This window comes from Juglans microcarpa x Juglans regia, chromosome 1S (genome assembly GCF_004785595.1).
Source record: "Juglans microcarpa x Juglans regia isolate MS1-56 chromosome 1S, Jm3101_v1.0, whole genome shotgun sequence".
Taxonomy (NCBI): domain Eukaryota; kingdom Viridiplantae; phylum Streptophyta; class Magnoliopsida; order Fagales; family Juglandaceae; genus Juglans; species Juglans microcarpa x Juglans regia.
In genome coordinates this window covers 6,579,928-6,596,263 of record NC_054595.1, presented here as the reverse complement: position 1 = coordinate 6,596,263, position 16,336 = coordinate 6,579,928, and the positions used below count along the sequence as shown (strand labels likewise).

The 16,336-nt window shown below is 36.4% G+C and overlaps 2 protein-coding genes across 2 annotated transcripts; one reads left to right on the top strand and one right to left on the bottom strand.

Moving 5' to 3' along the window:
* Positions 1-2,111: 2,111 nt before the first annotated feature.
* LOC121246236 lies at positions 2,112-8,560 on the top strand. The gene is given in 7 exon segments (XM_041144323.1): positions 2,112-4,450; positions 4,453-4,602; positions 5,558-6,118; positions 6,121-6,203; positions 6,376-6,585; positions 7,295-7,512; positions 7,661-8,560. Coding segments are annotated over 7 exon segments (3,504 nt in total). The 5' UTR covers positions 2,112-2,211; the 3' UTR covers positions 7,704-8,560.
* A 1,727-nt stretch (positions 8,561-10,287) lies between these two features.
* Positions 10,288-13,260, bottom strand: LOC121246239 (phosphatidylinositol 4-kinase gamma 4-like). The gene is given in 3 exon segments (XM_041144329.1): positions 10,288-10,922; positions 11,339-11,865; positions 11,868-13,260. Coding segments are annotated over 3 exon segments (1,788 nt in total). The 5' UTR covers positions 12,739-13,260; the 3' UTR covers positions 10,288-10,532.
* Between the last annotated feature and the right edge of the window lie 3,076 nt (positions 13,261-16,336).

Sequence of the window (16,336 nt, the reverse complement as noted above, 5' to 3'; positions counted from 1 at the left end):
TTTAGCCATGCGCATACCGGTTCTTGCATCTCCTTGTTAAGGCTTAGTCTGCATTTAAATATTAAATTAAATTGAATTAAGTTAATCTAAATATTTTATAAATAGTAATGAGTTGAGATGGTTGAATAAATTTTATAAGATTCACTTAAGATGAATTTAAAATATTTTTAAATATTATAATGAGTTTAAATATATTTATAAAAAGTTATAAAATTATTGAAACCCATCATAATATCTACTATTTACTTATATTATTGTTTACCTACAGTGCGCCGAACCTGCAAAAAAAGGAAAAAATTTATACACTTCATTCTGGCACAAGGATTAAGGAACAAATGTCATATTGTGGGTTTGAGTTGTGGGGCCCAACAACACATGTCAATGAGTAATGCACTTGAAATATACTGTCCAGCCGATATCAATTGTCAGCTCATGTCTGGAGAACCATAAAGTCCCTTTCGGTAGTTGCCGGTGCTATTTACATGGGGCCCAATCAACGAGTTCAAATTGAACTGCACTTATTTGTGTTTGAATGTCCAAAGCAGCTTAAAAGTGAAACGCACTCAGCTGCTTTGTACATTCAAATGGAGCTGCTTTTGTCTTGGATGGGAAAGGTTTCTTTAAGGAAATTCGGATTTTGTTTACGTTTTAAAAAGTTAATTAAAAATAGAGAACAATTTCACCAGAAAACATAGAAATACTTTTACCCAGAAAGGTAACGTCGTTATATTTATTCCCTGCTCTTCTATTTTTGGACTCGAAATGGGATGTATCAGCTCCATTTCATCTCCTTTGACAAGAAGTTCTCCAGTCATGTCCCTATTGTTGCACCTTCTCCCCGATTTTTCTAGCCATCCGATCGGGTGCATGGGGCCCTCACCCACCACCCTCACCCCCATCTGCCTGTGCATCTTGAGCATATTTGTTTTGTAATTCAATACCATCTCATAGAGCTGTAAATGAGAATAATAATACTTGACAAGCCATTTGAGTTCGACTTATCAAATTCGGGTTCAACTCGATTCGTTTATTAAATAAGCTGCTTTTGAACACAAAATGTGATCGATTATTAAACGATATAATTTATACAAAGTTTGGCTCGACTCATATAATTCGAATAACTTCATATTTATTATTTTTTGTAGTATTAACTCTATGTCTATAATAAGAATATTTAAAAAGATTAAAGCAAATTATGTTCTTACTTCTAAGAAAATGTTCGTTGAATCCTTATGAATCTAATTGTTGAGATATAGATTCATAAACTTCATCAAATAAATTAGCAAACAGCCAAAATTTACTTGTAAAAAATTTTAGATAAAGTTATAAAATGTAATATAAATAATCTGTTTTATCTAAATAAAGCAGCTTGTGAATAAACTCAAATTGGCTCGAATATTACACAAACTGTTTGTCAACGTGAAATCCAACTCCAAAAAAAAAAAAAAAAAAAAAAGAAAACCAACTCATTCAAATAAAAATTGAGGTTGAGTTTGGATATTGAGTTAAATTGCGTTCTCTATTAATAATAGTAAGTTGAGATGGTGAAGTGAGTTTTGTAAGAGTCACCTAAGATGAGTTTAAATATGTTTATATGTTAAGATGAGTTTAGATGTATTTATGAAAAATTAAAAAAAGTTGTGAGTTTTATATATAAAGATGAGTTGAGTTGAAAAAGTTGTGGGTCTCATATGTAAAGAGATTTTGAGTTAAGATTAATTTAGTGATTTGAGAGTTAGATTTTAAATATTAGAAGAGGTTTAAATCAATTCAGTTGAATTGAGTACAATAAAGAAACCAAATGAGCCTTAAATGTGCAAGACTTACCACTCACTCGGACTCAACTCTTTTACCCTAGCTAGTAGCTACCACCTCATGTGGTACTTGCTCACTTCGTGAATAGGTCTCATGTGCTAGAACTTCTGGTTTTGGATTTTTAGCTCATTGAAATGCCTTAGATTTGGATGAATTTGACATCATAAATCTATAGAAAAAATTAAAATAATAAGATTTTTCCAAAATTTAGGAAGATCAATATCTCTTGTTTTTCTTTTTTTTTAATCGGAGATTGAACGTGCACAATTACGAGCAGATTCGACGACGTCGTTTCTCCACTTTATCATCTGCTCCTACTACTCGCTCTGTTTAAACAGAGCGCTGTCTGCAAAGATTCTTCAAAATCCAAAGACAAACTGCCTTCCTCTGCTCTTAATGATTCACTCCCGACTCTGGAACCTGTCTTTATCCATGGAGGTTCGTACCCCTCCGAACCCAATTACCCCTCTCGTTCTCTTTGGAACTTCACGTTTCTCTCCCAAATTTCCCACCAACACTTGGAGCAAGAGGCCTTCATTTAGGTACAACGTACCCAGTTCCAAATTCTTCAGCAACCCCTCATTTAGAATATCTTTACCATCACGAAACAGCCGGAATTTACAGATACTTGCACATTTTGGTCGACCCACGAGTCGCCGGAACTCGCTAAGGAAGAAACTCGTTGAGGATCAACAGGTGCGCCACAATCCCAGCTCTGATTTTCAAAACGCTAATCGTAGTTTCGATGACAATTGTAGCTTAACAGATAATTCGAATAGTGTTGGTGCGGAAGAGCGTGACTTTAATCATGGTGGTATTTTTGATAGAGTCGAATATGGTGGACGGGAAGAAATCAAATCAAAACGTTTGGGTGAATCTGTATTGTCGAACAAATTAGAGAATTGGGTTGGCCAGTATAAGAGAGATATCGAGGATTGGGGTATTGGGTCGGGTCCTATTTTTACGGTTTTTGAAGATTTGGAAGGGAATGTCAAGTGGGTTTCAGTTGACAAGGATGAAATCTTGAGAAGAAGTCGAGTTAACCGACTCGAATTGGAGGAGTCAACGGAAGCGAACTTGAGAATTCTGCGTGCTGAGAATTTAGCTAGAGAGATGGAGAGTGGGAAGAGTGTGATTCCGAGGAATAGTTCGGTGGCAAAGTTCATTGTTCAAGGTGTGGAATCTGGTTTTGTTAAGGCAGCTCCAGGGTTTACTCTTCGGCCTGAGCTGCTCCCAAAGCTCTCGAGAGTTGGGACCACGGTGTTGTTTGGATTTGTTGTGTTGTGGGCAGTGAAGAAGGTATTGGCTTTTGGAGGAAAGGAGGTTTATTCTACAGGAAAGGAGAAGGAAATGACGAGGAGAAAGATTGAGTCAGGAAAAAAGAAAGATATCATTAGCGTCGAGATTGTTCAAGAAACTTCAGAACCGGCCACTCTGCTCATTGAGAAGCCCAAGCTAGACAAGGAAAAACTTATGAATAGTATTACAAAAGCCAAGGCATGTACTGATACATCGTCATTACGTGATTCCTTTGGTAATCTGGCAGCCAATTCTGTGGAATTGGATAATAAAGTTCAGGAGATCAGACAAATGGCCAGGCATGCTCGAGAAATTGAGGGACCAGAGCTTTCTCAATCCGATGATGGGAGAGTAAAGCAGGTTGTGAATAAAGAACTGTCCAGTGAGATAGAACTAGTTGATGTGCATAGTGAAGAGGCTGCCAGTTCTTTAAGTAACCTTCCAAATGGAGATTTAGGGCAGAGTCATGGCATTTATGGAACTATAAGGAATGCAACTTTGGAAAAACCGAAATTTGATGATGCTGAATTTTTCAGTAAGGTCACTTCCGTAGAGGATACAGATACTTGTACTACTTCAAGTGAAAAGGTTTCTGATGATAAGCAAAGCATTATGCATGATATTCAAGATACCAAGAGTTCTTTGAAGTTAAAAGACACAAGAGAGCTTATCCAATCCTCTGATACTCCTGATGGTGAGTCATGTAAGAATAGATCTTTTAAAACAAAACCAAGAGTCATATTGTCAGTGAAAGAAGCTAGAGACTATCTTTCTGAAAAACTAGACAACCGAGAGCCTAGTGTAGAATCCCAAGTCAAAACTGTGCAAAAAAGTGCAGATGTTTTGAGGATTCCTAGTGATGAAGAATTTGGTAGCAATACAAGCCATAAATTTGATGCGAATGATGCAGTGGTCGCCATTTCAGGTCAAACATCAGATTATATTCCTTCCACAAATGCTAGTGAAGTTTCGTTGAAGGAATCTCTCCCAACCAGTAATGATGATTATGACGATTCTGAGTCAGTATTTGGAGTGGGAGATATTCAGAAACCCCAAACTTCCTTGAATCATGAAGTTAATGGTGTCAATGCAGAGACCGGATCATCTGCAAAGATGGAAAACTGGATACAAACAAATTTTCATGAAGTTGAGCCCATAGTTAAGAAGATTGGAGTTGGATTTAAAGATAATTACCTCGTTGCTAGAGAAAAAGTTGACGAATCGTTAGATAATCTCAAAATTTCACAGCTTGGTCTTAACGAGGATGATAGTGAACTTGAGTGGATGAAAGATGATAGCCTAAGAGAAATTGTCTTTCAAGTCCGTGAAAATGAGTTGGCGGGCGGGACCCATTTTATTTGATGGATGCTGAAGATAAACATGCATTCTTTAGGGGTCTTGAAAATAAAGTTGAGAAAGAGAATGAAAAGCTTTCAAAACTGCATGAATGGCTACATTCAAACATTGAAAATCTTGATTATGGAGCAGGTAGTCACCTGTTCTCAAGTCTTTCTTCTGTTTTTTTTCACCTTTTGTTCCTTTAAGGGTAGTGGTAATTTTTTGTTAGTTTTTAATATAACTAATCCGTGTAGCACCAACAGGGCATTGACATTCACCAAATCAGTGTTGTCAAAAGTGCGCTTAAGTGCAAAGCGCATAGCCCCAAGGGCTTCGCTTTTAGTAGCACATTTCAAAAAGCACGCTTTTAGTGGTGAGCTTGAAGTGCAAAAAGTGTGCTTTGTTACAATTTAATGAGAAGAATGTTTCTTTGTCCTTAAGCACGACTCTATAGCTAGGAACCAAAACTAATAAATATATAACACATGGGTCGATAAAATTAACCAGATGATTATATACTCTAGGATTGTATTGAATTGGAGTATTTTTTAGAATAATCCAACATTTTTTGTGTTGTTTTGGGCATTGCCTTTTAGATATATTTTGGATTTTTATTCAACTATTACTTTATTCTGTTTATGGATATAAAATGTCATGGTTGTGTATATTTTGTAAGCCACAAGAGAAGTATATAAATTTTTATGTTCGAATTTTATATAATTAGCTGATCACATAGTTGTCATGTTGCATGATATCTAATAAAAGAGTTAATAAGCTACAATATATTATTATACTGTCCTTTTAAAACCTTTTTTTATTGTATTTTATCATTTTTATAAAAGCATGCACTTAACCTCACGGCGCGCCCTTGCACTTTGCGCCTAGTCTCTAGGTGGCTTTTGTGCTTAGTGCGCCTCGCGCTTTTTACAACACTGCACCAAATCTCCTAAAGGAAATAAATTTCTTGTGAATAAATTAAGTAGATTGGTAAATGGTTCTAGATATTGAGTCAGCAAATACTGGCTGGGTTCAAGTTCGTATATTTAACCTAGCATTTGAAGTTTTTTCAAGCACTGATGGTGATAGTCTTTTTCTCTTTCTATAGATGGAATCAGCTTGTATGATCCTCCAGAAAAAATCATACCACGCTGGAAAGTCCCTGTCGTAGAAAAGAATCCTGAGTTTCTCAATAACTTCCTTGAACAGCGGAAGGCATTTGTGTCTGGAAACACCTCTGGTTCATACCCCCTGAAGAAGGACCACGACGACTCCATTCCCATATCAACAGAATCACCCACCCCTGAGAATGTTGTTGCTTCTTTGCCAACCCTTGATTCACACAAAAAAAATCATGATGTGGATTCAAAAATTTCGAAGACAATAATCGAAGGTAGTGATGGTTCTGTTAAAGCTGGAACAAAATCAGGGAAGGAATATTGGCAACATACAAAGAAATGGTCCCGTGGGTTTTTGGAGTCTTATAATGCAGAGACAGACCCAGAAGTTAAGTCAATTATGAAGGATATGGGGAAGGATTTGGATCGGTGGATCACTGAAAAAGAAATAGAAGAAGTAGCTGATATGATGACCAACATACCTGAGAAGAACAAAAAATTTATGGAAAAGAAGCTCAACAAGCTCAAAAGAGAGATGGAATTGTTTGGACCCAAGCTGTGGTGAGCAAATACCGCGAGTATGCAGATGAGAACGAAGAAGATTACCTGTGGTGGTTGGATCTCCCACGTGTGTTGGTATGTAGACAGTTCATCTTATCCGCTTCTTTTACCTTAATCTGCTCATGTCCACCAAAGAAAGTCTCAGTACCCATGTTCCTAAATTTTTTACTTAATGATCCTTTTTATACTCTGCTATAGTACTCATAATTTTTCCAGATAGTTACGGAATATTTTCCTTCTTTTCCAGTGCATTGAATTGTACACAGTTCATAATGGGGAACAGAGGGTTGGATTCTATTCGTTGGAGATGGCTACCGATCTTGAATTGGAACCAAAGCCATATCATGTGATTGCCTTTGAGGATGCTGGTGACTGCAAAAATCTCTGTTGTATCATTCAGGCTCATATGGACATGCTTGGAAATGGCCATGCCTTTGTTGTTCCACAGCGTCCTAAAGTAAGGAGTTACTTTGTTTCCATACGAAACTTTTCTGCAAATCATGTGATTGTCTTTGTTGGTAATGGCCTTGCATTTTATTAGAGAACCAGCTGGTCCAGCTGAGAGGACCATGCTCACATTTTTCATTTATGCTTGTGGTACGTCATCATTGTCTAGAGGCCTCTTTGATGTGGACCATGTGATGCTTGGTTTCTGCTTTTCTCTTAGCTTATAAAAGCCACGTACTCAAATACAATATACTTATCTATTTCAAATTTTAAACTTTTCATCTAGTCATTACCTAATCATTACTCAAACACAAAAATTAATACAACTTTTACAAACTTCAAAACAAAAATAATATTCAAATAACTTTTTTAACTTTTCTATATTCATTTTCACAAACTCCAATACAATACTTATTTTAAAAAATATTTTTATTCAACTTTTTGTCTTTTTTTTCCCAAAAACCAATAAAACATCTTTGCTCAAATCATTTAACTACTATTCACAAAATTTTGAGGTACTTTAAGCATCCAAACATGGCCTTGGTCCTTTCTGCAATGCTCTTTGGCTTTTGAGCATTAGTGTTGACTTCTAGGTTACAGTTCCCTTTTCTTCCTTTGTAGTGTAAAAAATATTTTTTTAATTTTGGGTTCCTAGTCCCTCAACTCTTTTGAGGTGAAAACCTCTTTCTTGCTCTCGTTAACACTCCTCAACTCTCTAGGATGCTTTTCGGGAAGCCAAAGGAAATGGCTTTAATGTAACTGTCATCAGGAAAGGGGAACTTCAGCTCAATGTGGACCAAACACTAGAAGAAGTGGAGGAACAAATTATTGAGATTGGAAGCAAACTTTACCATGATAATATCACAAAGGAACGCTCTGTGGATATAAGCTCCTTGATGAAGGGCGTGTTTGGTGTCGCTGGCAAACCCACAAAGAGGTACGTATGGAACTCTGGGAAAGCTAGTTCTTAAATTCAGCATAGGGATGGTAATCCATAAAATTCTGAAATCTGCTCAAGATCTGAGCAATTCTTTTCATTTTTGTAGTAAAAACCTGTCACTTTTTGTCTCTATTTTCTTTTTCAGAAAGAACCTGAAGCGGATGCTGAAGAAGCCTGGCAAGAAATAAGGATGGTGCCTGCCTCCCATGGGCAGCAAAACGTTAATTTCTTTAGCTGGTAATATATGCACAAATTCAGTGAACCTTGAGTGGACAACCTCACCCTACACTAAGATTTTATGAAAAAGTACCATTTAAACCAGACAAAGCAAGAAGGGGAATAAAACAGATTGACAATGATTTTGGCTTTTCTAAACAATATAGTACCTTTCATTGTCGTACTTTCATTTGACAAGAGCCAGACAAATGACTGCCATAGCCTTAGCCAGATCTATGATGTTTCAACCCAGCATTTAGCTCCCACTGCTAAGTTCCCCAGTCGATCTGTTCCAAGCCTGCTAACGGGAGATTGTTACAATTTTTGCATGCATTTTTAATGGTGGCAAAATCTTGATGTCAAGCTGGCATATACTTTCGGAAGAATGGGTTTTTTCTGATTCAGGAAGAACTGTAACTGCCCATTCCATTTGCATTTTGTGCTAATTTCATCCAAAGACGGACTGAGCTGTAGCCAGCTTTCAATCTGTTCATCATGTGGTTGTGCAAGACATGGTAAATTGTCCCGGGGGTGATTGACAACTGCTCCGCGTCATCCTGCCATCCGGGCTCCCCATTCATGGATCCAATGCGGTTGAAAGGGTTAGGCATAAAGTTTGAAAATGTCTAGTTTTTGAGAAATGTAGTTCTTTCATCTTAGATTTTGTCATCTCTAATTATGCTTATTGATGTGGCATATTTTAAGCAATTGACATTTAAGTGGTAGACATATGATTGGGGATGACTAGATATAAGGTGAAAATAGCGTTATAGTTTTTTTTCTGAAGTTGTATCACATTATTGCTTCTTAATGTTAGTTAGATGGTATATGTTGATCTCTCTGCAAGTCTGCTGCTATTCTAGGTTAGACGAGCCAAAGAAGTAGAAGAAAAAGAACATTGTTTTTCAGTTCCCTGACAGTTTATCCTCGTGTAAGTCCAATTAACTTCATATGCTTATCTGCTCCTGCTGTCTCGTACTCTCAGCAAATAGATGTCTAAGATCCACAACTCAGTATTGCACCAGCTGACCAATTATTGCCAGTTAATCATCTCTCTCTCTCTCTCTCTCTCTCTCTCTCTCCGAATTTTCTGACCAAATCCGGAGGATAACATGATCAATGATTCAACAAAATCCAAACTGTATGTTCCATGGCATTCATTGTTACGGTCATAGCATACGGAGTCATGAATTTTAGAAACCATAACAAATGGAATGCAAAGCTTTAATACAACCCAAGATCTACTCAACTCGTATGGAGAAAATCAAATCTTCTTTACTGGGTTTTTCAACTTGCGTGAAACTCTTCTTCGATCCCTCTTTTCTTAAATCTTTATTGTTATTTTCAAATGGATTAAATGTTATTTTAAGATGTTCTTTTTTTTTTTTAACTCATTCTTACATTATAAACATTGTTAAAGCCTCAGAAAAAAATAAAATTTGAGAACATTGTTCAAGAATGTATTGAAGTACAAGTTGATGGTCAACCGAGGTATCAAGATTAATTAGAGGTGGATCCACCTCAGTATTAAGGCAAAAATCCATATATTCATTAGTTTGGTTTCGAATACCACTTTAACTCATCCCACTACTATTCACTAATTTTAACTCATAAATCTCACTACTATTCACAACTCATGTCAACTTATCTTCGAATCCAAACGACTTAGAACAACTTCTTCGGTTGTGTGTCCCGAAGCTGATATGTGGAGCTTAAGTAAACAAGATAAAAAGGCAATCTCTACAATTGGGAAGACTTTTTCAAACAATCTTAACTAGAATCTAGTAAGATTTCAATTTATGGTGAATGTGTTAAACGCATCTCATAGTCAGTACGTGATTTTTCTCCATGTCAATGTGATAAGACATTAGTTTTGGAACTTTCACTTGGCTACAATTCTGGGCTCCGCTGATTGAAAGGAAGTTGATGATAGCTGGAAGAGTCAAGTGATGGCCCCGGTTTGGATTGAAAATTCATCTTTAACTTATCTCATCATTACAACTTTTTTAAATTCCTACACAAATATAATAAACAATTCAACTTTTTCAAATCGCAAAACAATAATAATATTTAAAATTAATATTCTAACAATAGTTTATTCAACTTATCTAAAACTATCTCAACTCATCTCTAAATCCAAACGGGACGTTATTATGTTTGTAGATGAAAATGTATCATCTTCCTTCAGCCCTTTGAGCGAAATACCACGAAATAAAATGGGTCGTTATTATGTTTGTAGATAGCTAAAGAATGATAAGTTCAACTCATTAGTGATTGGGATCTGTTTTGATTTTATAGAAAAACTCAACAGAAGGTTCGACAATTCCACACAAATCCAACGTGCAAGGATTAATGCTGACATTGGAAATGTCAAAGATCAACCTGATACTCGCATCAAAATTTCAAATATGAAACCTATGACTGTTCCAAAAATTTGAAAGGAAAAGTCTCATTTTCTGATGGACTACAGAACAGCGCTTACGCTCTCTCCTACAATCATTGGCAGCGTGGAATCACGCAACATGAAGCACTTGTTAAAGATAACAAAAATAATGATAATACATAAAACCTGCAGATGTCACTGCAAAGGGTTTAGCAATCAAATGAACAAATGAGTCAGGAATTCAACTTTTAAAGTTCAATCACAAGAAACGAGTGACTGATATGGAAGAAAGGGAAAATAACAAAGAAACTATAAGTCCTTCACATTGTGTATGGACAAAAGAACATCCTAATCACCTTGTGATACTTATATATATACCTATATTCTCCAAATAAAAGAAAAGAAGAAACCAGCATCCTCATGATAAAGGCAATCCAACAATTTTGTCAAGGTGGCAATCCATGATTTGGGACACTGTATCAAGGAATGTTGCTTCACTTGTGCCAGGAAGCACCGAATCTTGTGCTTCTCGTACAATCTCCTCAATGATGGATTCCTTCTTCAAGGTTTTTCTGCACATTATATTACCAATGTCAAACGGGGTGAGCCCTCTTTCTACTGCCTTTTTCAGAAGCATGGTTGAGATGCGGAGCGTGCGAGCACATTCAAGTGACAAGTCCCATCCATGGAACTTAAGAAGGGCAATATCTTCTTCAGCATCCAATGAATTTATGTAGTCGATGGTCTCTGTGGAGTAAGGTTGGCGAGCTTGTGGCCAATAAAGCCATTCAAATGTGCAATCTTCAAACTGCAGGAACAGAAAAATGTAAAGTTAATAGGATTGAACAAACTAAAAATGTACATTGAATAGTATGGATTTTAAGTACTATCAAAATACAGAAAAAAAAAAATGAGGTTTGGCAGCTATCATCTAACTGAAATGTTTTATGACAATGATTGCCAAAAAATGTTCTTCGCAAATCTAGTTAAGATGTCAGTGCCAGAAAGAAATTTTGCAGAACTTCCAGACAGAATATATATATATACACATAATAAAGGAAGAGGTTTCGTTATAAATCATGTGGAGGATAAAGCCCATTATTATTGATTACATTATCACTCAAGCTACGATATCACTGGAGGATAAAGCAAATAAAAGTGCCATAAGATCAGATGGAATAAGTTGCAGAGAGAAAAATCATAAACAAAGTTAAGCAGCCTTACAGTTTCAGGCAAGCAGTACCCGTGATCAATTGGAATCAGCATGGTCTGGCCATCTTCTCCCTCGTTGCTCAGCAAAATATTCCCAGCATGCCTATCCGCATTTGCCAATCTTATATCCAAAACAGAGATTTTATGCACTTCCTTAACTGGGAAAGCCCCAGGGCCCATATCCTCGCAACTTCCACTATTCTCCATGAACATCTGCAAAGATCCAATCTTGCCAGTCAAATCCCCTGGATGGTTAAATCCTCTGTGGAAGCACTCGACCATAAAAGTAGGGGGAACCCCAGCAAAGCCCTTCTCAAGACCAAACATCGAACGGCGCCCGCCATTTGGATGATCCAAAATATAAGCTGCAACTTCCCTGAAAGCTCCTTCTCCAACTCTTGTACCCTTTTTTAACCCCTCACCATCCAGTGACACTGGCAGCCCTCGAGGGTTGTTCATGGCCATTGGCTCCTCATCAATGGGCTTAAAAACGGACACATACTTCTGACCCAATGAATCCAGCATAAAATAAACTCCCCTGTACCCTCCATAGACCTCATTGGATAATGACCTGCATCCAGTCCATCATATGTAGAGTTAACCATATCCCATATCACCGAGGGCAATTGAATCTCATGATTAACAATAAGTGGCTCAAGTGAGAAATCCCTATCTGGCGGTTTTCTTGGTACAACATAACCATTAGTTTCATACTCTCTCCCATAATTATTTCCTCCATCATACTGTCTCCCATAATTTCCTCCATCAATGTCATTGACCCTCTCATTATTTAACGCCGGTGCCACAATAGACAACTCAAGCTCATTCTTGATCGGTCTAGCTCGAACTTTTGCAGATTTCTGAACAAACAAATGTACCACCGCATCATTATGTTTACAGATATCATCGACTAGCCTCTGATCGTCAAGCTGTTCTCCATTACACACAACCTCTTCCTCCTCAAGATCAACAAAGTCCTTCCCCTTCTTTGCGATCCTTTTTTTCACATACCCAATATCTCTATCTCGTTTAACATGGAATGAGAACTCTTTCCCACACCTAGTCCTAACTTTAATCTCCTGCAGATCCGAAAGTCGAAGAACCAGATGCAGAACATTTCCATTTGCAACCCCATAGTCCCGGAGCAGAGAATTGCTCCGGGCTAGTTCTCGGCCTCCACAAACCAGCTTCTGCTTCTTTACAACAAAGCCTTTACATGTTTGGATCCTGAGTTTCATGGACTCAATGGAATCGGATTCCAAAGCACGCATAGGAGTCATTGACCCCGAAATGGAGAGGTATATCAAAATAGATTCTTTCGAGCACATATCCAATGGAGAATGTAAATTATTTGGGAAAACTACAGGCTCATCACGAACCAGACTAAGAGTAGTGACACCGGCGGACGACATTGTTTTTCTGTTTTGTTCTTTTTCTAACTAAAACAGAACTCTAGAAAGCCTGATGCTATGAAGCAAATGTACAATTACTTGACACAAAACATACAATTCACAAGAAGAATTCGGCCATTTCTATAACAATTAGCATATAAGAGGATCTAATTGTCAAACTAGACGACCGAATAAACCCCATATTTTGATTTCTAAATTTATACAGAACTAAAAAGGGAAAACGAAAAATGAAAACAATCTGGGGAAGAAACCCAGAAAGCAATTCAAACGCTACAGAATTAAAAACATCGAAATCAACCAACCCAGAATTTTATACAATCAAACTCTCGAGATCTGGGCAGTCAGAGAGAGAGATATGGAGAATCCTTACCAAAGAGGAAGAAGCGAAAAATAGCAAATTTTCGTTAGCTCTGTTCGCTTTGGGGGAGAGGGAAAGAGAGAGAGAGAGAGAGAGAGAGAACGCGTGAAGCCACCGGTGATTCATACGTGTGTCAGAATGCTGATTTATTGACTTTAATATAATTTGATTTAATTTTTAGAACTATTTTTAGCTGAAGTTGGAGTGCGCTCCAAGATGACACGACAAAATGGGGTCTTGACTCTTGACCAATCAGCTCGCGCCCTGTATGTTCTCCAATAACCCTTTGCCACGTATAAAGATGACGCGTTTTTTCCATTTTTCAATTTTTAGGTTAGAGGCAGAAGTACTCTTGTTCTTGTCTTGATAATTCCACAGAGATAAATATTTTCAATCAACTACGTACCACTATTTTCGTTTTAGATGGCTCTAGAGCCGCCGCTCCCAGTTCCCACTGCTAGTTTTAGGATTTTTTTTTTTCATATATGTATTTTTTAATATTTAAAAATATTTTAAAAAAATTAAAATATTATTAAAAAATACATCCTTAATTATTAATTAAAAAAATAAAAAAATTGAGAGCGGGAGCTACAAACGGTAACCCCAGCAGGACATCTATCATTTCCCTTTCGTTTTTAATTATTATATCTTTAAAATAATTAAAATAACACGTATTTTACACAAGAAGTTCGTTATGCCATTAAAACTTGAAATTATATGACTCATACTTACTTATAAACTATATTATTGACATTAAAAAAACTTATTCATCATCTCAACTCTCATCGTTCTCCCATTATCTCATTATGTGATATTATATGATAGGTTCACAAATGAAATATAATAAATAATTTCTAATTATCTAATACCACATTATAGAATGATGAAAGTTGAAATGATGAATAATATTACTCTTGTATAAAAAATTTTAGAAGATCATAGATCCCAAGTGATCACTTATTTAGATACTGAGGTAATCTCAGATGATATGTAAATAGTAATGAAAAAGTAATAATAAAATATTGAATAATAGTAAAAAGTAATAAAAAGTAAATAAAAAGTAATGATAAAATATGAAATATTATTTATTTCTCTCTACAAGACCATATGATTAAATAGTATCTCAATTAATTATATAAGCTTTCAAAATTTTAAAATATGATAAAAAAAAATATATAGACATTGACAAAGAAAAAATATCAATTTAGATGTCATTGATCCAAAACATTCTTACATTTTCTGAATTAAAAGGTTTTGGATTAACCACTTGTACGAGTAGATTTGGAAAACTTTAAACTTTGGTGTATAGTATTCACGATAAATTGTTCATCTTCTGATTTTAAAATGAGATATAAGAATTTATATTATAAGTGGTTTTATTTATATATCTATTAGTTGAAGTGGAGGACAACAGCCGGTTCTGTTAAAAGTAGGAAGGAAGGTGGGTTGAAAGTCTTGAGATAGGTGGTGTATCATTCTCATCTCCATTTTTATTTTCTTTTATTAAAAAACTAAAAATAAAAACTGTAGGCTTGATCCTGATCCTGCCGTGTCATGTTGACTTCTAAGAATCAAATTGGTATTGATTTTGACAAATTATCTGAATTCTTCTTCTTCTTCTTCTTTTTTTTTTTTTTTTTTTTTTTTTTTTTTTTCTAAATTATCAAAATCAAATTAGTGTGCATGGTCAAGTGCATGCCATCCTCTCTTACAGTTCTATCAATTTTAATGTCATTTGGGCCCTAGCATTTTTATAGGGCCCAACTCAATGTTTTTTCCGATTTTTTCTTCTCATGTTTGTTTTCTTTATTTTGTTTTGCTTTTTTGAGTCAAAATAAAGGAGAAATGCCGACACTTAGTTTTCCAATGACTAACGTACTAGACACGCCCCACCATGGGTTTCCTCAATTGCCAATCTTTGAGTCCATCGTATACAGAGCCAAAAGAAGCGTCATGTAGCACACACGCGCAGATCATTGTGGACGCATGGTTTCCACGCACCACTGCAAGAAGGCTTGTGTTGTCTCCACAGGCGGCATTTCTAAGGTCAACGACTCTAATATCCTCAAGATTGACTGTCTAACATCCTCCTAGAGTGGCGTGTGTCCTTCATGCGCCACTTCAGCCTCCTTAGCTAGTGTTTTTTCACTTTTTTACAGTATTTTTAAGTATCTGTAGTTTTGGTCTTTATTTATGTTAGGAAATTAAAGAAATAGACTATTAGACTTTGGTCCATAGCAGGAGAATCCCCACCTCTTTTGGAGGATGAGGATGGTTGTGTCTAGGGCTGTACATGTGACCTGATCACCGGTCGGATCTAATGAGACTCACCCAACCCAACCCGACCCGACCCAACTTTTATCAAGTTATAATTTGAGCGGGGTTTCCAAACTGGAAAATAGCGGGTTCGTATTTTGGGTGTCAACCCATCCGAGCTTTTTGAGTATAAAAGTATACTTTGTTCTCATACCCTAGCCAGAGCCGCCCCTGAGCAATGTGCTTAGTAAAGTTGTTCTCCCACAACTGCAACACCTCCAGCTCTACGGAACATCAGGGATTGAAATGCTTAAGTAGAAGAATCGGGGAGGCAACATGTTGAGAAAGAGAGAGCGCTCTTGGCACTGAAAATAGCATCGAGTGTGTATGAGGTGACGCAACATGCTTATCTATGTCGACCCATCTGTCCAATATGAAGATTGAAGAAGATGGAAATAAAGCAAAGAGAACAACTGAGAAGCCGGAAGAAAGTATTAGTGAAAAATTTTTTTGGGTTTGCTATGCAGAGAAGAAATTCACAAAAATTACTTTTTTAAGTTTGCTATTTTTTTTTAATTGAAAAGGTCGAAAAAAACTCCAACACATAAAAATCTGAAAACCATTTCAAGTTTTCAGCAATATCTAAACTGGAGAATCTCAACCCTCATTGATTTACTCTTCCTCAGTTGAAGAACCAATTCGTCTTGTTGTGCTTTCTTGCATACCTTTGATTTCTCAAAAACTTCAGATCCATCCCTTTCGTGGAAGTGTGTCTGTGCTTTCTAAGTTTCCTGATGCGATTCTTGTGGGCCATGTGATTCTTTGATTTCGTCATTTCTCTCTATCTCTATCGACAACTCTTTGATGATTAGAGGATTTTTTTTGGTTGGTTCTTTCATTCTTGGATGGTTGTAGGCCGTGTGCTTTCTAGATTTTTGGAGTTTGCTATGCAGAGAAGAGAAAAAAAGAAAAAAAGGATGAACT